This window comes from Theileria equi (genome assembly GCF_000342415.1).
Source record: "Theileria equi strain WA chromosome 4 map unlocalized gcontig_1105316255041, whole genome shotgun sequence".
In the NCBI taxonomy this organism is placed as follows: Eukaryota; Apicomplexa; class Aconoidasida; order Piroplasmida; family Theileriidae; genus Theileria; species Theileria equi.
The window spans coordinates 1,199,735-1,220,391 of NW_004668225.1; the positions used below are offsets into that span (position 1 = coordinate 1,199,735).

Consider the following 20,657-nt stretch of genomic DNA (forward strand, 5'->3'; position numbering starts at 1 on the left):
TCTCATCATCTTCCTCGAGACAAGATGTACAACTGGCCATACACTTTTTATAAATTGAAAAGGTCAAAAATCTCAGAGTTAGACACGAGTAGAAATGCCACTGATGGAATCTCTTCTTCCCTTGACCCCATGCACTTCTTCCTGGAAGATCTCATCCTATCTCTACCGTCTCTGTTTTAACAATGTAAGCGTGTATAAATTATTGTACGGTGTCCCTACGTAGCATGTGGATTCACAGTTGTCAGCATTGAGGCTGTTATTGTGACCAAGTTATTGTCCTAGAGGCAACAGTCCATGAAAGAAGAGGATACATTTCAATCAAAAAGGCTAATCTTCTAGCATTTCCGGAAAGAATAAAACATCAAAAGTTTATACTAAAGCCTCAAGTAGACAAATGTCCAGAATTGTACTATAGATTTAACAATGAAGGTCCGGTACCATATGTAACATACTTCAACTACACATTGCAATAATTCAAGATTCCTCTTTTTCATTCAAAGACTTCATAAAGATTATTATACCCTTGTAAAAATGGAGATTCCGTGCCGGCATTATGGCACTAAAAAGATTTAACATCAGCCTAAAATGGCATTAGACAAACAAAATAATGAGCGATACAACATGATTGCGGGAGTAAAGGAAAAGTAAAATGTCGGAATCTTCGGGAGGACAAACCCAGGGAAATCCCCTTCAGAAAGGCGCCATGTTTATGGCAGGGCTGACTCTGTTGCAGTCTCTCCGTGTGGCGTTAACTGGAGCAAAGTTTGCACTTGACAGATTTAAAATTCCTCAACAACATGCCAGTTCTTTCATTAACATGGTCCATAATCCTATGGAGTTGGCAACATTTACTGGGATGGCTATTGTAACTTCTATAGCATTAGTGACGGGTGATAGCTCCAAGGACTTTTTCAGGGGCTTTGCCGCATTTACAAATGTGGCACTGTGTCTTTCCTTCATTATGCTCCTCTATGCATTCACGTCTGGAGGAGAACAGGGAGATCTAACCTTCTACTACTGGACAATCGTCTTCGGCTCATTTATCTATGGACTGAATGTGCCCTGTGTGATGAATGTGGCAAGTGCAAATGCTGCCTTTTTCAATGTAGGAATTCCTGTTTCTGGTATCCAAGTTTCGGTCTACTACTATGTCTTCACTAAACTTGCTGAGAGGTATAACTGGTCAAACGTTAGTTACTGGATCATATTTTGGCAACTTATAATTGCGATACTAATATCGGCAGCATCAGCCATAGTATGGATTATTGCCTATGGTGATTCTAATGGCGAAGGTGGTGGTCAAGGCTTGGATGGAATTGATAAGGCTATCTCTCCTATTCTAATGGGTGTAGTTGGTATGGGTGGTATCTACGCTTTCTATCCTGCTATTGCTCCTTATAAACTGACAGATGTTAGCACAGGTTACAAGATTGACCTCGTTATTTTATTCATGAGTGCTGTTCCTGGTATTATTATTGCGATCTTATGCCTGTATAATAAAGGTCCAGATCAACCATGGGAAGGTCAAAATACTAAGTGGAATGCTACTTGGGTGTTGGCCATTCCACACATTACTGCCATGGTCTTATGCTTGGTTACACTTCATTACCCTGGTAGTAGAGTAGCAAGTTCTATAAAGAGCAGTGGTTTAAGGGTTGGAGTCATTACTGTGACCCTAAAGTTTTGTGAGGAAGGACTTAAAGCGGTGTCTTATGCTGGAGGTGGTGCATATGGAGGTACTATTTCGGCTGTTAATGCGTTTACATCCCAAGGTTTAATGATAGTCTTGGCTTTTACCGGAGACGGCTATCTTAAGACCTATTCCAAGTATGAGCATGATCGTAGTAAATGGCCTACTAAAGACTGTGGGTTCTTTAAGTCCTTAGGATACTGGACATGGAATGGAATGAAGGTGGCCTGTAAGAGTGTCAAGTCCTCCTTTACCAAGAATGTCAGATGCAAGGTTTTGGGTAAATCAGAGGCCTTACTCATTGTTTATGAAGATCAGGAATTTTAGTGGATCCTGCATCGTTTATATTTTTCAAGGTGATCGCCACGTATAGGTTTGAGGGGATTTCACATTGTACCTCAGCCTAATGTAGAGTCTTCAAATACACTAGTGGATATTACCAGTAATAATGTAGTTTTGTCCATTTATGGGCAGAGTAATAAAGCGCATTTCGTGCGTAAATGTAAATGTTATAACGTCATACACTCCTTACTTGCATTAAAAGGTCTAATGGAGATGGATACCGGTACAAGTATAGGTATTGTGATAGCGGAACTTAACCAACAGCCGGAACTATAGATGTTACCAAGGAGGATAATGAGGTTTATAATACGAAGACTTTTACAGTCTCTGGAATAAATGTCAAGAGACACACTCCACTCCCAAATAAATGGATTAACGAGGTTAAAGAGGGAGAAGCATCAATGTGGAAGACTCCTGAAGGTCAAAGTCATAGATGTGTATCCTGTGTGTTTAAATCAAGGGGAAACACCTCCGTAGCAATCCTAACACTAGCTACCAGTTTTGACCTATGGCTTCTCTATTTTGAGAGGAATGGTAATGCATGGAAGAGTATAGAAAAGAATGAGTAGATGAGTAGCGTAGTACTTCAGAGAATGACTTTAGAGCCAAAATTAGGGGAACAACCAGTGAACCTCACACAGCATAATATAAATGCAGTTTGGATATATCGCAGTTTTCATTTCCAATTTGACATGACAAAATCGCCGTTAATGTCTTACTTTACTAAATCGTCTTTACTCATTACACACTCTTAGTGTTCTGTACTAAAGAGACCCGTAAGAGGGGATTATCCTTGGAAAGTTTGAACTAAACACTCACAATGATAGTGGTAGAGTCATCGAAGATTAATGTGGTGATTCTAATGTATATTATTCCAGACGTAGACATCAAATAAGTCTCGAGTGAATATTTGAAAACTTATGATTGGCCGTGTTTCAACCCTGAAACTCCAAGCGTTCCACTTGCAATTCTTTGGATAAACGGTACGTCAGTTTCTTGAGCTTTCTTGTAATGTGTTTCTATCAAAACCCCTCTCCAAATGCTTCACGATTGCCAACTTTATCATTGAAAAATCCCTTCAATATCCTTCCTTGAATAGATATAACCTATATTCCGTAGGATTAGTAACAGATATTGAGTCATTCCTTTGGCGAAGATTCTGCATGCAGATCCCATTGGAAGAGATTGGTAGTGTGAAGGGGAATTCTTAAAAGCAGAATCAGTATCTTCTATACATCACTACCGTGTGTGTTCTCCATATGGTGTTTATTTATCCAACCATCCCTACCGGGCCCTAAAGAATTGCATATGTCCGAGACAAACTCACGGTTGTTATACTCGTCTAACTTGTATGATGTCGACAAAGTTTGAACTATTTTTAAGGCTGTTGGAGTAGAGTACCTCTGCCTTGAGTAAACTGCCCTGTTCGAAAGTATTTACAAAGTCTACAAACTGAAATGTTCCACCAGACAGGCCAAAGTAGAAGCGTTTGGTTGCTATATATGCTCTACCATTTTCCCTATCCAAATACTGTGCGATTATCATTGCCAAGTCTCTGTAATTTTCAGTACGATAGGTACACTCACATGCCAGTATGAGTTTGCACGTATTTCTGCGTCTTTGTATGTCTGGACAATTCTTGAGTAGATCTAGGGAGTCGTCGACCATGTCACTCCAGCTGCAACTTATCATGTTTAGCTGTGCTCCTGGACTGTCTTCGAGTTTTCCGTCATCTCCAGTCGTCACTCGGGCTAGAGAATTACAAGAGTCGGTATAGTCGCCCTCAAAAGTGAGTTTTATGGAATCTCCTTGGAGCAAGTCATGGTTCAAAACGTAGTTTGGAACGAGAGTCTCGTACATTACATCCTTGTTGAGGTCTTGATAGAGCATATTGTACCCCTTGAGACTCATGAATATGCCGCAAAGTCCATGTCCACAACCTAAATGTAAATGTAGGATTGTTCAGATGGGTGAATGTATAAGGAGAGTATTAGAAGGAGAAATGTCCTAGAAGAATGTCTTTAGGAGAAGATAGAGCTTCTTGATATAAGGTAGGTCTTGCCATATAGCAATAATAGTAGCTGTTCCACATAGTCCAGTTCCGAGAGGTGCCTAGGCAGATGTAGGACTGTACAAGCTAGTACCTCCTTAACTCCTATATCCTAGTCGTTCATCCATCCATTCCTACTCCCACCTCTCAACTGGTGTGAGCAGAATGGTCAGTATGGATGAATGGCATATTCCCTAGGGAGTAGGAGTTCACAAGTGAACCTATGCATGCTCAATATGGTACATTCTTTAAAAACTCTATAGGATATACACTTGTCTAACCCAAGGGTCTCCTTTATAGCGATTATAAAGTTTCCATCCTCCAAAAAATGTTGCAGCGGATCCGGCAAGAGTACCAGATGATATACCAGAGATTGATCCCCAAGACATAACTAGACCAGTAGCCAGACCTCCAGCACCAAATTTAGCAGCTTGAGCAGAAGTAGCTACACTACTAGATAGACTAGCAGGACCAGGAACAGCATCTTGTGGAGGTGAGGATTCAGCAGATTCAGGACCACTAACATTAGGTCCTTCAGCTCCACCAGCTTCATCAACATGATTACTATCACCAGGGCCTTCAACTTTAGAGTCTACTATAGCTTCACCATCTCTACCATCAGCAGCATCATCTTCACCAGGTTCACCAACATCACTGCCAGCACCTCCATCAGGTCCTCTGGGTCCAAGAGGACCAGCAGCACCTAGTACTGGATGTGAGGGTGGAGTAGGTTTAGGAGGCTCTTTACATGTTCCAGTGATATTACATCTAGGCAATTTATTTAGTACCTCTCTGAGAGCAGTCCATTGGTTACATTCTATAGTAGTATTGTTAAGATCACTTAGTATTATGCTAGATAGACCAGGAACTTCCTCCCACCGTTCATCTCCACTAGCAGTAGTGCTACTATCATTAGGTTTCTTGTACCATTTGCTTTGCCCAGTTCCTTTAACATAAATAAGAGCTGGATTATTTCCACAGTATAATACATAGACGCTAACAGAACCTGTGACGGGAAAGGCTAGCTCAGAGGACTTTATACGCTTCCTAATTCCACGACCACCGGTAATATCGTACTTAATCTTTGCAAGTTTATAATTACTAGAAATTGTGTGTTTGTAATAATCGGCCCTTTTAGTACCACCTCCCTTGTTAGACGTGTAAGTATATTTATTTTCCTTGAGAACCTCTGCTAAAAGAGGTTGCTCCAAATCTTGATCACCATACCAGTACCAAACTTCAAGATGCTGAATAATATCACCAGTGCTAGCTCCTATATCTGAAACTTGAGTACCTCCAAACATAACTTGTGCTACGGTGAAAGAGTTTTCACTGGGTGGTCCATGTGTGAGCTTCACGAAGCCAGAGCTAGCAGGATCCTCAATCTTAGTAAGCTTAACTTGGTTGGGAGATCCTCCATAGTATGTAATAGATCCAGCTCCTTGTCCACCTCCATTGGTATTCCCCTGTATGTCTATGGTAACAGTGGGTATATGGGTCATCCTGTATCACTGTCTAAGGAGATCAAGTGGTTAGTTCCCAGAACGAGTCTATACTCTAAAATTCTCAGTCATCCTCCATGTTCAGAGAGAGTGTTGTCTTTCAAAACTCTGAGATCCATGAGTCTCCTATCTACTCCTCATCCATGCATTCATCCTCCCTCACAAGACTAGCTCACAGTCTTATAGCATGGAAGAAATCCTGTCATTATGAACAACTATTCATAGTGGCTCATTTAGCTACGCTAAACTCGTAATCCCCTTAATCTCCAACGTCACCAACCAAGTGACCACTCATTCCCTTCCTTACCGGTAGCCTCTCTCACCTTATTTTTTCAGCACTTACCAAGTTCGATAGCATAGTCTCCTCTTGAATGCTCTATAGTCGCCAGAAACGCCAGAAAAACCCACGAACTCTCCCAAATTGTAAATCCGCCTTCATATTCTCTAGAGACGACCTAAATGTTCTCTCATTACCGTTTTACATCGTCTTGTGAATGTATAGCAGAGGTTAATGGATGTTAGTGGCCAAAAATGGCCATGAAATAGACACATTTGAATGTCCACCAATTTCGGCCCAAAAACAGCACCATTTGATGCATAATAACAATGACATAGTGGAAAAGGACAGGACAAACCTCTTTGAGCTCCTTGTTCAGGTCCACGGTGGTCGCCTTGAGGATCACACAGCCCTCGTCCTCATCTCGGCCGCAGTCGGCTAACCTGAGGCGCTTGACGGTCAGGTCGCCAAGGCTGAGCCTGTAGACTACGCACTTGGCCAAAAGGTCGGCCCTAGTAAATTCTACACTAAACATGTAAAGTGAATGTCCGACATGTTACGACCCGTGAGGCTAAATTAGTGACTGGTCGCCATAACAACATCCAGAATGTTATTAGAAGATGGGACTACTCTCGAGACAAAATGTCGGGGCTTTGCGAGATCGTCCTTTGCATTAGTGCATATCTTTAAGCCTAAATGAAACTGCCATCATAGCATCTTTAGTCCACATGTCTTCCATATCCCCCAAAGAGCTCATCTGCTCGCGTAAATCTGCCCTAGTGCATTTAGAGGAAGATCATGGCAGCTGGTACAATGACAGCGGTCATGAAGGCTGGGACGAAGAAGGAGTCAGCAGCTTCGACCTTGGCCCACTTGTTGTCCTTCTTCTCGAACTTGAGGGTCTTGTTCTCAGTCTTCTCACCTTCCTTCTTGGCGAGCTCAACGGTCAAAGTGGCAGGGTTGCCATTTGGAGTGTGAGCAACAGAGACACCGGTAAAGTCGTCATTCTTGGCCCAGACCTCAGTGGTACCATCCAAAACCTTGGAGAAGAACTTTCCATCAGTGGGCTTGAAGGTGGAAACACCATCCTTGTCGGTCTTGGTGAACTTGGTATTGTCTACGTTACCGGTAACGTTCAACTCGACGGGAGTCTTGTTGTCATTCTCACCGGCGCAGAATACAGCAGCAGTCAAAGTTACGAAAAGAGCAGAGAAAACCTTCATTGTGTGCAAAGAAAATTGTGAATAGTGAAGGGGAAGAAAGAAAAATCGGGCGGACGTGTGTGGGACACACACCAGACAGGTGGAGCGGACGGAACGACGAGGAATGGGCCTAAGCGGCCGAAGGGAGCTCTTCCTACCGGTATAACTCGCAGTACGTAAGTCCATAAAGAGAATGGGATGCCCTATTTGAGCCCTAGGGAGCCTATAGAAGAAAGATGGATAAGGTACCAGTGGGGACGAATATCGCGGCAAAGCAAAAGACACCCAAAAAACTTGGGTTATCCAGGCAAAGTGGCAACTCAAATGAGTCCACTCGAGGCCGCTACATATACTCTGGGAAACGTCAAATTGCCAACACACACTCCAAGGTAGTTTCGGTGCAGAGCGGACATTTACCGCGAATAAATGGTTCCGGGATTGCGTGAGTGTTTTTGTGGAGTAATCATAGTATAGACTCGTGCTGTCACCCTTGACTCACTGGTCGTCTTAGTACTGTGAAGAAGGGAGACTACTGACTCACTAGTAGGCTTTTGAATCAGGAGCGTACAATAGTCTAACAGGAAAATATCCTCGAGTGAATGAGAGACGTCCAATAGGGTTATTGAACAATCGGTCCGGGTGATAAAATGATGCCCTGCCCATATCATTCATTCCTTAGTTTCACCGTTCATCACTAATCTCGACACGGATGAGCTTATGAACGGTGAAACTAAGGAATGAGTTAACTGAGAATGTTATGATATCTAATATGATTTGCCATAAAATTTTATGCGGCATTGATCGTGGACGATGTAGTAGTAGTAGTAGTACTATGACTAAAGAAGTTACCATGCAAACCTGTTACTATAGACATTACCAAGCGCCCTGGAGGACTTGGAGATCAAGCAGTTACGCAAGATGAGAATGGGTACTTCTACAATAGTGATGATGGAAGAGTTCTTCTAACGGATGATTGGTATCCTGACCCAGAAGGAACTTACAGGAAGTTTACTCATACTCCAGAAACGGGGATAATCCACAACGTTTGGTACCAAGAATGAGCTCATTCTGATGGTTTTCTTGCAATAGTTAGTACCATTATTCCTGCTATAATGGCAAGTAACCTCTTCCAAAATGTCAGCCAGATTGCTCTTGCCAGAATGTATCTTACAGGTTGCTTGGCACTCTTCTTCTCATCCTCACTGAGAGCTTCATATGCCTCCAGACTTGCGATACCATCACTAATATGCTTAGAAAGAATAGGCTGCCATTTGAGAATCTGGTCGGCCAGTGGGAGAGGGTGAAGCATATAAGGGTCCAGGTACTCTTTGGCAGCTGCTTTAACCCATTTGTATGCCCAGATGAAGAATACAAAGTTGAAGATGCCCTTGTCATCAAGGTAGCGGAATCGCCTACCATCCGGTGCTAGTGTCTTCTTCCTTACCACCTCCACCTCACTTTTCCAAAAGTGATGGGCATGGACTTCCGGGGTCCGATCCCCTTTATCTACCATCCTTCCAAAAGCAGAATGTGTTATCAGCGTGTCTATACCTGTCTATATGCTCGGAAGAATTTAGGTTGCAGGGGTCAAGGGTGATATCATCCTGTCTCGTCTGACATGTACTGTCTAATCGGTAAACTACGGCCATACATGGTCAGGAAAACCAAAAGTACACGATTTATCAAGTCAACGTATCAAGGAGAATGATGGGTGTTCCGTCTCAGCCCCTATTCGTGGGGGGTTTTACAGGACCAGTCTCAAACCTTACGTTTTAGCAACGGGGAACGGCCATGGACAAAATGGCCTAGTTAATGAAGGAATATAGAGAGGAAGACTGATGAACAGTGAAAAGGTGGCTAAACGCCGTCCTTCCCCGGGCACAATGCGGGTTTCCTCGTCGAAACTCCGCACAGCAATAGCCAAATCAAAGAAGGCAAAAGAAAAGGGGAAGGATGCAGATGATGGTTTCAGGAAGGGTATACATGACACCCACAAGTATGTCTTTATGTTGATTGCATACTGCATGGCACCCCTCTCCGGTGTTACTCTTCTTCTTGAAAACGTCTTCCACTGCGAAAACATCGCCAACAAATGCTACTTGTCGTATATTATCACTGGTTCTATCTCCACCATGATGTCCCTCATTTGGCTGCAAATGAGCTTCACCGCCTTGGTAATTGGCTTCTGGCTACTGATCCCTACTCTGGTCATGTTCGTCCCAGTCATATACTTTGGTAACGGGCAAACTGCCAAGAGTCTATTTATCATTCTTTGTGGAGTAGCTGGGATTCTCGAGGCGCCAATTCTTCAGGCATCCACATTTGTGATATCAAAGCTATTCCTAAATTCTGCAGCTTCAACTCTATATTCTGGCTACCCATTTGGGTCGATCTCCATGGGACTGTTCCAGCTAGTCATGGAGCATATGATAGGAACCGGTAGTACACCTCAGATGAGATTATGCGCGACCCTGTGCTATGGAGTCAGAGTAGTCGTCGGAATTTTCACAGCCTTCTGGGTCACCTATCTCTACATAAAGTATGACGAGCGTGTCAAAAAGATTGAAGAGGAGGAGGCAAAGGCCATAGAAGAGAAAAAGAAGAATGAGCAGGAGAATACTACTACTGGTGCTAGTACAAGCGCTACTAGCGTAAATGAAGCAGCGAAAAAGGTACAACTGTTAGGCAAAGTCATAGTGGTTGTGCCGTATTATTCACCTCGTCTTGTTATACAGACCGTTGGAACTGTCCTGAGGGTGTTCTTCCACCCCTGTCTTATACCTTTCCTCATAGATTTGTCTAACAGAGAGAAGCTTGTCATCTCGCTTTCTTTCATGTTCTTTGACTTTATAGGTGTAAATTATGCCGGAAACTTTGATGAAACCATTGACCCATCTGAAAGGGCTCCCTCTCAGTCTCACTTTGTATTTTTAATCATAAGGGATTTGACTCTCCATCTTATATGGATATCAACTATTTCTCTTGCTACATTTATCGTCTGGAACATTTGGACCTGCGAATTTGAATTCACCAACTCTTCGTTCTTCCTCCTCATCTTGGCGTCCGTAAATGGCTTTATTGGGGGAATCTTTACTGGAAGGGGACTAAATGGTTGTTTTCCCATCCTAGAATATTATAATGGACAGAAAATTGTAGGAGATGATATCATAAAGCTTGACAATATCATTAACGATATCGCACTCTCTCTTGATTACATCTTATGCTTTTTAATGTCTCTATTTTCTAACATTGCCGAAAGATTCATACTCGGCCACAAAAATTCCAGAGAATATATTCTCAGAAACAACAAGGGCGATTTATCAATCGAAACTGTAAATGCTCTACTAACGCAGTTTAAAGAGTTATAACAAACCAAGACCATGAATTTTTAAAGGTGGACAAACAAGCCTTCCCTGGACAATCTCCAGGTCATTCACATTTTTCATAAAATTTTAAATGCACTCTGCCACGATTTTAAGCATGTGGGACATTTTAATTTTTAAAGGGAACATACATTCTTACGATTCCCATAACATCTGCATGCATGACTTTCTGGGTCAAAAATAACCTTTAACACTTCTAAATGCTTAGGGTATAAGAGCGCTGACCAGTAGGTATTATAAGCAAACCATATTTTCAGGTGTTTATCCAAAAACGTGCACTTGTCAATATATTGCACCAGTACTACCCTCAAACGTTCGTATCAAAAATCTCTGACTTTCATGAATGTATAAACCGGAAACCCTTACGGGCTGACCTACGGAAATACAGCGGCCATCTGGAGCATATTTCACAGCCATTAGGTAGAGCGTTCCCAGAAAGACCCATGAATGCTTTAAGGCTTCCACCTCACGAGTATGACATGAATAGCTAACAAGTGTATAGTCAAAAAGTAGCCATGGACCTAAAAGTTACAGGAGTATATTATAGCCATCTTACGGTGTGTGAACGATTAAATTGCAAGATTTCTGCAATGAGAGGATGGTGCGATATATACCTCTACAAGTTACAGTAGTGCGATCTTATAGTTAGCTATTGAGCAATAGCCTTTATCCTCAGAAAGAGAAGACAAAAGCAACCAGTGCCAATACAGCCATGTAACCTCCAGTTAGGAAGGAATCGGCCGCAGGACCCTTTCCACATCCCATTCTCTTCTCAAAACTTTCCAAATCAACCTCCACCCATTCACCGCCAATTTTCTGGAAATACTTGCGGTAAGTTGAGACCTTGTCCTTTACTGAGATTTCCAACAAACGGAGATCCTCACCCTCTACAAAAGAAGAAGCAAAGAGGCATCTCTCCCCTTCCAAAGCCTTCCAGATGCTTTGGTTTCCATCGGCTACACACGTTATTGGATTACCCCTGAGTGAGTTGTACAAGATGAATGGACGAGCATAAGCCCTGGCATCAATAACCTCAGCCTTAGAGTACTTGAGCTCGCTGATATCCAAGCAGACTGACAATGGAATGGATGGCTTGCTTGGATGCTCAAATTCTTCGCCAAGGAGTTCAGAGTCATATTTAGAATCATAGTTGTAATAGTCATGTTCGAACTGGTATTCATTCTCATCTAGAGCCAACAATTCATCAGACCATGTGGAGCCGACCTTGTCTTGTGTCTTGGAGAATGAATCCTCAAGCCAGTCGTTAAGGATAGGCTCAACTTCAGTGGGCAAGCCATTACCAAGAACGGAAAGGTCTTCATCGTCATAATCATCTCCAAAGAGTGAGGCAAGTTCATCACGATGTGAAAAGCGAGCGGCATTCACGGGTTCCTCTTCGGGTTCATGAATCCTGAGAACCTCCAAAACGGCCCACTTATCACCCTTCATGCCGTAAATTTTGTGGATGGTGGAATTGTCATGCTTGACAATGGTGAGGTATAGAGCAGTTGGCACACCTTCAACGGTGTCAACGATAGCTCTGGTACACTTGACCTCCTTATCAGATGGATCCCAAATCTTTTCCTTTCCATCAACAACACGAGAAATGACGGCACCAGGAATAGAAGTGTACTCCACAATACCAACTGGTTCCTCGGTATGTCTTTGGGTGTCAAAGAGGAGCTCATCAACATCAGAAATATCGAGAGTAATATCAAGCTCAGACCCCGATGAGAAAGTGTCATCTTCAGGGTCGACGAACTTGTTCAGAATTTCATTGTACTCCTTACTTGTGAGCTCTTGCCAACCACTTTCTCCCTTTCCAAAGTACTTGAAATCAAAGTTCTCGCCCCTTTCAATATGGACGTACAAGACGGTGAGATCCTCGAAAGCGTAGGAGCTCACAAATTTGCAGTTTTCATCTCTTGAAGCGGTCCATATATCTGCCTCGCCATCGACGATGGACATGATAGAACCACCGTTTGGAAGATATGTCTTGTAGTTGACAGCTCCCCTTACATGGCTGCATACAAGAAGGGTCTTGCCAGGATGAGAGATATCCAAAACATGCTTGACGTTGCCATCAAGAGGCTCGGGAAGCTTCTTGTCCGAGTGAACCTCATCGTTCGCAGAGAACAAGAACTCCTTGGAGAACTTTTTGTAAAACTTTTCTTCTCCAACAGCCTCCCATTTATTTCCCTTCTTTCTCAAATACAACGTGTCCTCAACGTCATTGTCGTCAAGGATGGAAACCTGGGCAAATACAGCATCGAGAGCCTTGTAGTAAACAAGGGCGTTGGTGCATCTCTCACCGTTCATCCCCTTCCAGATGGGCAACTCACCCTCGACAAGGGCCTTTGCATGATATCCCTTACGAGGAATGTGGACTGATGCAAACACACCGTCAAAGACAACATCCTCATGGACAAACATGTCGGATGAGAAGGTATCGTTAATGTCCATAACAACCTTTTGGTGAGATGGAACTTTAATTCTCATTAGTCTGAGTTCATCATCGAACATAGAGTCACTAATGAGTTGGTAGGAGCCGTTGAGATACCTATAAAGGTTGACAACAACTTCACCGTATAAATCTCTGGCGACCACTCTGAATAGGTAATATCCAGACCTGCGGTATAGTGGCTTTGTGCAATGCACGGTAGCGAGAACTAGGGTCTGGTGAGTGTCGGAGACCCAAAGATTCAAGTTTCCATCGGTTATCTTGTTTACATCAACACCGAACTTTGGAACAAAGATGAAGGACGGAATGTCGTCCAAGTCGCATTCTATAGTCTTGACCTTGTCGAGATCAGCGGGATTGCTGATATCAAGTTTATATGAAGCCAAAGGAGATACCTTTACAGACAAATTCCCGAGGGGAAGAGAGTGGCAGTGAAGCTGCCACCAAAGTGCTGTTAAAACACTTAGAAGTAACATTCCTGAACTTTTGGGTACAATATCTAAAGGCGTTGCCAAAATGCTCATAAACCCGCAGAGTCCCCCTGGGATTCCATTCTTGTGGGGAAATAATTGCCCTTCCTTCTTCCTTTCGGAGGGTACCTCGAGGGCCCTGCATTATCGGTATTCGGCCACGTCTAACAAAATGTTTCGTCTCCAATCTCTCGTTTGTCTGTAGTTCTCTCCTGAAAGAAGGTCGGGTGATCCTCCACCGCTGGACCGGTCGGGGAACGAGATGTGCAGGTACTCTGGTCTAGACCCATTCGTGGCGAGGACAATCTTGAGAGTAAGTAAACAGAGTATGTTGATGAAATCGCTTAAAAATTAGTGCGCTAAACATTTATACTTGTACACAAGTCCGGGGTGTGTACCGGCTGGAACTCTTGTTAACGTACCGCCAGGCTCTGTTGCAGGGAGATACAGGATCGCTACAACCGGTTATGGCAGTAGTTGTCGTTACAGCGTCCCTGGGCTGTAAAGTGTCTGGAGGAGGACCACGGGCTATCGGAGGTCTCGAGTATAAACACATTAGGATGGGGTTATTGTCCCTAAATTTGAGTTATATCGTCCATTTAGATGTACTCTTGCCGAATACCTCGCCCATTCTGGCGGTCTGCAGAATTTGGCCCTTCAGACAATGTCCAGTTGCTCCTACATGCCAGCCAACAGGTTCCTCCAGTCACAAAGAATGGACTGTCTAGTTGTAATTTGTCTTCACTATTTCTTCTGGTTAAGGCCATCGGTCTGTCCAATTACAAATCCATTCTTGTAATGAATCAGACAATAGAGAATCCATTACAACTGTCCACAAACATTTTATCTTTATAAATATACAAGGCAGAGAATAGCCACAACTCCCATCAAAATAGATGGCACACCAAAGCCATCTGGATCGGCCGGTCTTCCCTTAATCATCTCAGCCAAAGCTTCGTTGAACTTATCGGCGTCCATGGATTTCCATCCCTTGTCAGATTCCTGGAAGAAGTAGTGGTAGAGCTGGTATTCTCGTCCATAGGCACAAACGTAAATGAGATCCATAAAAGGATAACGACTAAACCGTATAACTGTCGAGAATCCCGTCTTTGGTACTTGAAACCAAACGCCCTTTTCACCGGAGAGTGCAACCGCCTTGAACCCAACCAACGGTCTCATTATCTTGGCATACGCTCCGTGAATATAAGAGCTAACGGCATCCACAAATTCAGCGCTTGGATGGTCCACATTCATCACAAATTCAATCAGCTGGTCCTCGTCTAGACGGCTGAGAAACTCGTCTTCCTCCACCTTTACCCACTTGTCGCATTTCCTTCTGAAAAACAACATATCAAAGCGCTTCGATTCAACACGACGGAGCGCCACGAGATCTGGTGTGTAGAGGTGCTGATAGACCACAATCCGTGGACAGTAGTCACCGGGAGACTTTGCTTCCCATAGCACCTCATAACTGTCTACTACTCTTGTCACACTTGTTTTATCGAAAGGAACGAATTCCCTGGCAGGGATGCCGTTGAATTCGATTTCAAAGGAATCAAATGCATCGCCAACCTTTCGGCCAATATCGATTGTGTTGGCCGTCTGAGTGGATGGATGATTATAACGTTCGTTTGAGGTTGAATGGCTTTGCCGATTGTCCGGCATTGAGCTCTGTGGCCGAGTAAAAGAAGCTTGCAAGCTCGATAAGGTGTCTGGAATGGCGGCGACAAAAGAGGATACCTCGCCTTCAGACCCAGCTACCGCCAACCATCGCACAATGGCGAACACCTTAACGAGTAATATGACAGCGTTCATTGTCTATCTAATGAGAACCCGGAAAAGAAACGGAAGAGAGGCATGTGGGGAAGCTTTTTATTCTTCCTTGGCAAATATTCGTTTATTCTTCTTCCTGTTCATCCTTCCATGATCTATACTATTCAGTTGTTGTATTATTGAGCGAATATCCAAGAGGTGTGTGCTGGTGTGGCCATTCGAGGGCTAAACGTTTGGTCAGAGGGTCATGGGCATACTTTGTCAAATACGTCTCTAATTATCACAATTCTTCCAGGATTCCTGCAAGTATTCAGATATATATTACATTATTATGCTGGATTTCCGTAGAAGGTTGGTGAAATGTGACTCTTTGTCGAAATGTGCACCCTCATTAGTTGACTCGTTGGCAAGTAAATTTACCATTCTTTTGAGTGGTAAACTTGCAATTTATTGTTAGAAAGGTATTTTAGAGCCGTATTCCATTCACACCTTGGTGGTTCCTACCAACCAAAGAGCACGTCTTCCTTGAGTTACTCCTCGTCCGAGGGATATTCCTTCCCCTAAATCGACTGAAGAGTCAATGTATGGACTGCTTTGAATATGTTCCACTAGTGTTCATATTTTGAAAATCTCTAGAATAGAGGAATTGTCTCTGGAGTAAAACTTGGAGTATGGATCAGACATGCCTCTAAATGCACAGAGTTATCGCCCTTGACCTATGAAATTAGTATCTACATATACACTGAGAATAAAGTAGGAAAGGCTCTTGTAGGAGTTATTGAACATAAAGGTACTGCTCCTGGTAAATATCCTCATTAGTGCCTCTGGCTGGGCATTGTGCTCATTCCATAGATGTACCAAGATATTAATAACTCTGAGGAGAAATTAACTTGGCCTAGAATATACCAGATTAAAAAGAGGTGTTCTCTCCTTTGTTATATGAAGAATGGTGAAAATAAGCTACTTCTCTCTTCCCTGACGGATACCCTGGCAGACCCCTGCATGTGTACAAAATTCAAATTCTGGAAAGGACGTCCTATAATAAAATACATTAGCACAACCTTATACATCCATTATGTACTCCAAAAGCTATATAAATCTTCCTAGCAAGGTTACATTCCAGACCAGCTTGGTAAACCTTATCCGATCATACACTCATACTTGCGTCCTTATAAATTTTAAACTGTCTACAGAATTGTAAATCCTGAATATTGTCGCAATGGAGGATGTATAGACGAGGAACTGAGGAGAATGCAAAGATTATCTCTAGAAAATGACCTTACCAGGATGTGTTAAATACCTGGTTAGGCTAGTATCTATATGTGTGCTACCTACAAGAAACAAACATGTGGTTAAATAATGAATTGTGTAGTGAATACAAAACTTAGGGCCTTTTAGGTGAATAAAAAGGCATTTATTACTGGGGATAATTATCCCTACTTTATTGTCGAAAATGGTCGACAGTTTCTATACACATTTGACAAATTTATCGATATTCTAATGACATCGATCATACTACATTCTTTGGAATGTTTTGATAGAAATGAGTTACAGAGGTTCCCAAATTTTGGGTCCCCAAGAATATCAGGCCATTCAGTTGTTCTAAAGGTTTGTAGTCTAGCGACTTGTTGAACATGCCAACTAGTGATCTTATGACGCTTTTATTTGGATATTTAAAAAATGCAAGAGTTTCAAGGCCTCCCAGTAAAGCGATTATAGAGCCACTAACTCCTCCAACTACAATTTTTATAATAGTTGCGGGGTTATTTGTTTCGGTGATTGCTGATTGGGATTCGCCAGTTCCTGAATCTGTGGTTCCACCAGGGTCATAAACTAAGTTTTGGTCACTTTTCAATGATTCATTTACCAAGGCTACAGTTGTTGTAATGATTGGATGTCCTAATTCTGTGACCACTTTGTCTGTTATCTCTGTTATGTCTAGTGTAAGCGCTACACTGCTGTATATGAGGCTGTCAAGGGTATCGAAAAGCTTTGTTTCTTTGGATTCTTTGGGTTTTACTTCAGGAGTCTTCTTGCATTCACAAGTGGTATTTGAGCTTTCTACAGTATTCCATTCATTCTGTTTCTCCTTATTTCTCTCATATGTTAACTTTTTAGCGGCGGAATTAATTTCAATGAGGGTTGGTTTTCCACAGTCATAGTAAATAGAAACTTCTGATACGTTTAGAGCGCCTTGTAATCCCTTTTGTAATTTAGAGCGGTTCTCTATTTTGTTGAATGAATATTTCTCTTCCAGTTTATGGGTGAATTTTACGCAGTTTGTGGTCTTATCTGTTATTCTCTCAACAAATATGTCCTTTAAAAAACAACTCACGCACTTATATTTTGCAAATTTATTCATATCAAAAATATGGGCGCTGTTAAACATACAATTTGCAGAATCTAGGTAGTTGGATAATGTTCTTTCATTAATATAGCTAAAATAAATCCAATAGTCTCCGTTCATATAGTAAAAATCATATCCAACCTGTAGAATCAGAGGTTGTTCAAGGTTTAAAGACCAGTAATAGACTCTGACTTCGTTGTAGGTTGGTGAAGGAATATCCGTTTGAAAAATTATTTTTTGTCCCTTGTGGAGTGTATAAAGTACTTTCATATACTTCAATTGGTTTGCACCTGATACATACACCTGAGAATAAATAGTATGGATGCTCATTGTGTATCCATATGGAATATTCTTAGTGTATTTTACGGTAATGCGAGGTATTTTCGACTGTCTAATGTAGTTATCTTCCTCATATCCATTTATATAGTATCCATTTGTGTAATCCACATTCACTACAACTGGATATGTATCTATATTCTTTACTATTTTCCTAAATCGTTTGTCAAGTTTTGAACCTTTCAGTTTACCAATATTTATCCAGACATCGGTTGAAGTTGGATTGTAATACTCCTTTCTCTTTTGATTCACTTCTACGAACAGGGGTGTTGTGTTCTTTGTATCATGGGTAAAGTAGTAGACCGAGAGACTTTTGAAAGACTTTGGGTCTATTTTGATCCCATTTTGAAAAAATCTGTTGTACGATGTGTAGAAGTAGTAGTTTACAGGATCCAAATCTCTCGGCTTGGAATGTGTATAGCATTTATACTCCTGAAGGCATTCCTTACCAAGAATCGGATCTAGTTCCTTTGTTAGAATTACGCAATACTTCCCAACATTATATCCCTTTTTCTTTTTCTCAACACAAGTTACATCCGGATCATCAACATCTTTTGAAATCTCAAATTCTATACTGCCATAAACTATATTCATTGTAGCAGATCTAGAAGCTCGTTGTCTAGCATCCGTTTTATCCTCTGTCATATTTTACCAACCTACATTTGTGAATTTGATACCTCAGTCCCTAAACTGCATTTGTCTTTTTTAAATCTTGAAATAATGCGTAATGTCACACCTGCATGATCTAGGTGTGAAGAATATGTTTCCAAAACCTCTGATTTGGCATATAAATCGGTGATAACTTGGTAAATACTGAGCGTTCATATCTTGTGAGTTGAGATTCTCTTCTGTTCTGCTACACCTACCATACCTAGCCAATTAGTAATTCCATATTAAGACCAAGTAGCTTCTGGATAGCCTGCGATAAAGCCTCTTTTAGAGGAAGAAGAAATGAGACTCTTTCTTACCGCGTCTTCTTCCTACACCAAGTCTATAGCACATTTCCAAGAAAAAGACAGAAGTGAAAATTTTACAAAACATTATGCAGAAACTCGTAATATGCTCCAAATGCTCCGAGGTATAGTCGATGCTTAATAACTTGTTCCTGGTAACATCACAGGAAAAGTGGACCTTGTTGACTAACCTGGAGCACATAGAAGCGACACTGGTACCACAACAAGATTAGTATATGGATCAAGTAAGTGGAAGGGAATGAGAGTCGTGGTTTCTCACGGGAATGAGTTACAAAATCCACTCATGGGGGCCAATCAGGAAGAGAATCTCTCTTCTCCACTCTTTACCTACTTTACACCAATGGATGTCTAACTGTCATTTAGAGCATACTCATTGGAACTGGTGTGTATTTGGTCCATGGAGGGGAAATGTGAAGGTGAAGATGACCCTCGTAGTCGACCAAAAGAGCGGTCAACACAGGAACATAAAGAGTAGCAAAATCAGATACACAACAGAACCATGGATACAGAACGTGTATATCGTTTATATAAACCTAAAGTGCTCAGAGGATCCATTTAGTTGACCTACAGTATGACCCTTTGCTAAACCCCGTCTGATGATCATGACGGCAACAATCACATCTATAGCCTATTACTGACCATGGTACTCACTATTACATATATAAGTCCACATTAAGGTCATTTATAAACTCAACAAATGTACTTATGAAGTCTCCACTTGCCATTATCATGTCACCGTTGTCTCCGATTAAACAATCAGTTTTATATCATTAATGAGCTTTAAAATAGCGCTGAAACCCATATATAGCTATGAAAATCCAGAGGGGACTCGGTACTCTACGGCTCTCACAGGTCACTGCATGCACTCCATAAGAAAATATCCACACAATTGCCATGCGTTGACATGTCATGCGGAGTTTTCCATCGGAAAAGACAAAAATGATCACTATTCCAGTATATTAAAAACGTATTCTGAAAAATACCTTAAAACGACAATCATAATGACAAATTTTGGACTTTTATACCTCAATGTCTTAATATTCCTGTTTGTGGGATATGCATTTGCGTGGCCTAAAGAAAAGATACCAATCAACTTAGACGTCACACAACTATTTCAATGGAAGATTAGAATAACTCCATCGGAAGAAGCTCCAGGAGGAAGCAACTTTACCATCCAAAAGAACTCTAGACATACTCACATTATAGGCAAAGTCATGGACGGTGATGAGGTTGTCTACTCCGGGGACCCAACGGATACAAGTCGATTTATCCTATTCGTCCCTAGGGAAAATGGTGATAGATATATTAGAATACTCAATAGAAATAGGACGAATGGCCACCATTTTGTTAATACAGTCCATGAGTTTGTCAAAAAATCTGGTGGAAATTCGTATAGACAAATTGATAGGACACATATTGACATCAACCTGCCTTTTCAGAGAACCGACAATTACATAAATGTGGAACTAGTGCTAAACTTTAATACCTATCAAATCAATGATACCATCCCAGAAAGCTTTCAGACTTTACCGATAAAATTTAGCACTCAAAAGGAGATACAAGATGATTTAACAATAGGCAGGGTCTACTATGGTAGATACCTTTTGAATAATGAAATAGAAGGATTGATCTATAGGGAAGTTACCTGGGAAGGAGGACCAAACAGTCCCCTAATAACTATTGAATCGCATTACAAGGATGGGACTTTGGTAGAAAAAAAGTACATTTTTGAAAGGGGCAGCGTTAATGGGTTTGCATTATGGGATATCCGAAACGGCAATTTTTATGTGCATAAGTGAGATCTGAAGATATGACTATAGAATACGAACTTGTAAGAGATGCTAATAACA

General features: G+C 41.7%; 10 protein-coding genes across 10 annotated transcripts, besides 1 other annotated feature; 4 read left to right on the top strand and 6 right to left on the bottom strand.

Annotated features, from left to right (window-relative positions):
• Positions 1-649: 649 nt before the first annotated feature.
• On the top strand, positions 650-2,017 carry BEWA_049900 (conserved hypothetical protein; the record flags this gene model as incomplete). Its single annotated transcript, XM_004831917.1, has 1 exon — positions 650-2,017. The coding sequence occupies one exon, from the start codon at positions 650-652 to the stop codon at positions 2,015-2,017; it is 1,368 nt and encodes a 455-aa protein (XP_004831974.1).
• Positions 2,018-3,364: 1,347 nt separating this feature from the next.
• On the bottom strand, positions 3,365-3,943 carry BEWA_049910 (hypothetical protein; the record flags this gene model as incomplete). The annotated part of the gene is made up of 1 exon (XM_004831918.1): positions 3,365-3,943. The coding sequence occupies one exon, from the start codon at positions 3,941-3,943 to the stop codon at positions 3,365-3,367; it is 579 nt and encodes a 192-aa protein (XP_004831975.1).
• Positions 3,944-4,339: 396 nt separating this feature from the next.
• BEWA_049920 (hypothetical protein) lies at positions 4,340-5,584 on the bottom strand (the record flags this gene model as incomplete). The annotated part of the gene is made up of 1 exon (XM_004831919.1): positions 4,340-5,584. One exon carries the CDS (start codon positions 5,582-5,584, stop codon positions 4,340-4,342), a length of 1,245 nt encoding a protein of 414 aa, XP_004831976.1.
• Positions 4,623-4,754: a microsatellite.
• An 818-nt stretch (positions 5,585-6,402) lies between the features above and the next one.
• BEWA_049930 (hypothetical protein) lies at positions 6,403-7,107 on the top strand. The gene has a single exon (XM_004831920.1). The coding sequence runs from the start codon at positions 6,590-6,592 to the stop codon at positions 7,103-7,105; it is 516 nt and encodes a 171-aa protein (XP_004831977.1). The 5' UTR covers positions 6,403-6,589; the 3' UTR covers positions 7,106-7,107.
• Positions 7,108-7,942: 835 nt separating this feature from the next.
• On the bottom strand, positions 7,943-8,769 carry BEWA_049940 (ABC transporter, ATP-binding protein family member protein). The gene has a single exon (XM_004831921.1). It carries the CDS (start codon positions 8,574-8,576, stop codon positions 8,127-8,129), a length of 450 nt encoding a protein of 149 aa, XP_004831978.1. The 5' UTR covers positions 8,577-8,769; the 3' UTR covers positions 7,943-8,126.
• A 177-nt stretch (positions 8,770-8,946) lies between these two features.
• On the top strand, positions 8,947-10,431 carry BEWA_049950 (conserved hypothetical protein; the record flags this gene model as incomplete). The annotated part of the gene is made up of 1 exon (XM_004831922.1): positions 8,947-10,431. One exon carries the CDS (start codon positions 8,947-8,949, stop codon positions 10,429-10,431), a length of 1,485 nt encoding a protein of 494 aa, XP_004831979.1.
• A 529-nt stretch (positions 10,432-10,960) lies between these two features.
• Positions 10,961-13,383, bottom strand: BEWA_049960 (hypothetical protein; the record flags this gene model as incomplete). The annotated part of the gene is made up of 1 exon (XM_004831923.1): positions 10,961-13,383. The coding sequence occupies one exon, from the start codon at positions 13,381-13,383 to the stop codon at positions 11,119-11,121; it is 2,265 nt and encodes a 754-aa protein (XP_004831980.1). The 3' UTR covers positions 10,961-11,118.
• Positions 13,384-14,226: 843 nt separating this feature from the next.
• BEWA_049970 (hypothetical protein) lies at positions 14,227-15,192 on the bottom strand (the record flags this gene model as incomplete). Its single annotated transcript, XM_004831924.1, has 1 exon — positions 14,227-15,192. The coding sequence occupies one exon, from the start codon at positions 15,190-15,192 to the stop codon at positions 14,227-14,229; it is 966 nt and encodes a 321-aa protein (XP_004831981.1).
• Positions 15,193-16,660: 1,468 nt separating this feature from the next.
• BEWA_049980 (hypothetical protein) lies at positions 16,661-18,478 on the bottom strand (the record flags this gene model as incomplete). Its single annotated transcript, XM_004831925.1, has 1 exon — positions 16,661-18,478. The coding sequence occupies one exon, from the start codon at positions 18,476-18,478 to the stop codon at positions 16,661-16,663; it is 1,818 nt and encodes a 605-aa protein (XP_004831982.1).
• Positions 18,479-19,580: 1,102 nt separating this feature from the next.
• Positions 19,581-20,606, top strand: BEWA_049990 (hypothetical protein; the record flags this gene model as incomplete). The annotated part of the gene is made up of 1 exon (XM_004831926.1): positions 19,581-20,606. One exon carries the CDS (start codon positions 19,581-19,583, stop codon positions 20,604-20,606), a length of 1,026 nt encoding a protein of 341 aa, XP_004831983.1.
• Positions 20,607-20,657: the final 51 nt, after the last annotated feature.

Bases quoted from the DNA above. Each gene is read 5' to 3' on its own strand.
- BEWA_049930 (XM_004831920.1), top strand. From the start codon at position 6,590: ATGTCTTCCATATCCCCCAAAGAGCTCATCTGCTCGCGTAAATCTGCC.
- BEWA_049940 (XM_004831921.1), bottom strand. From the start codon at position 8,576: ATGGTAGATAAAGGGGATCGGACCCCGGAAGTCCATGCCCATCACTTT.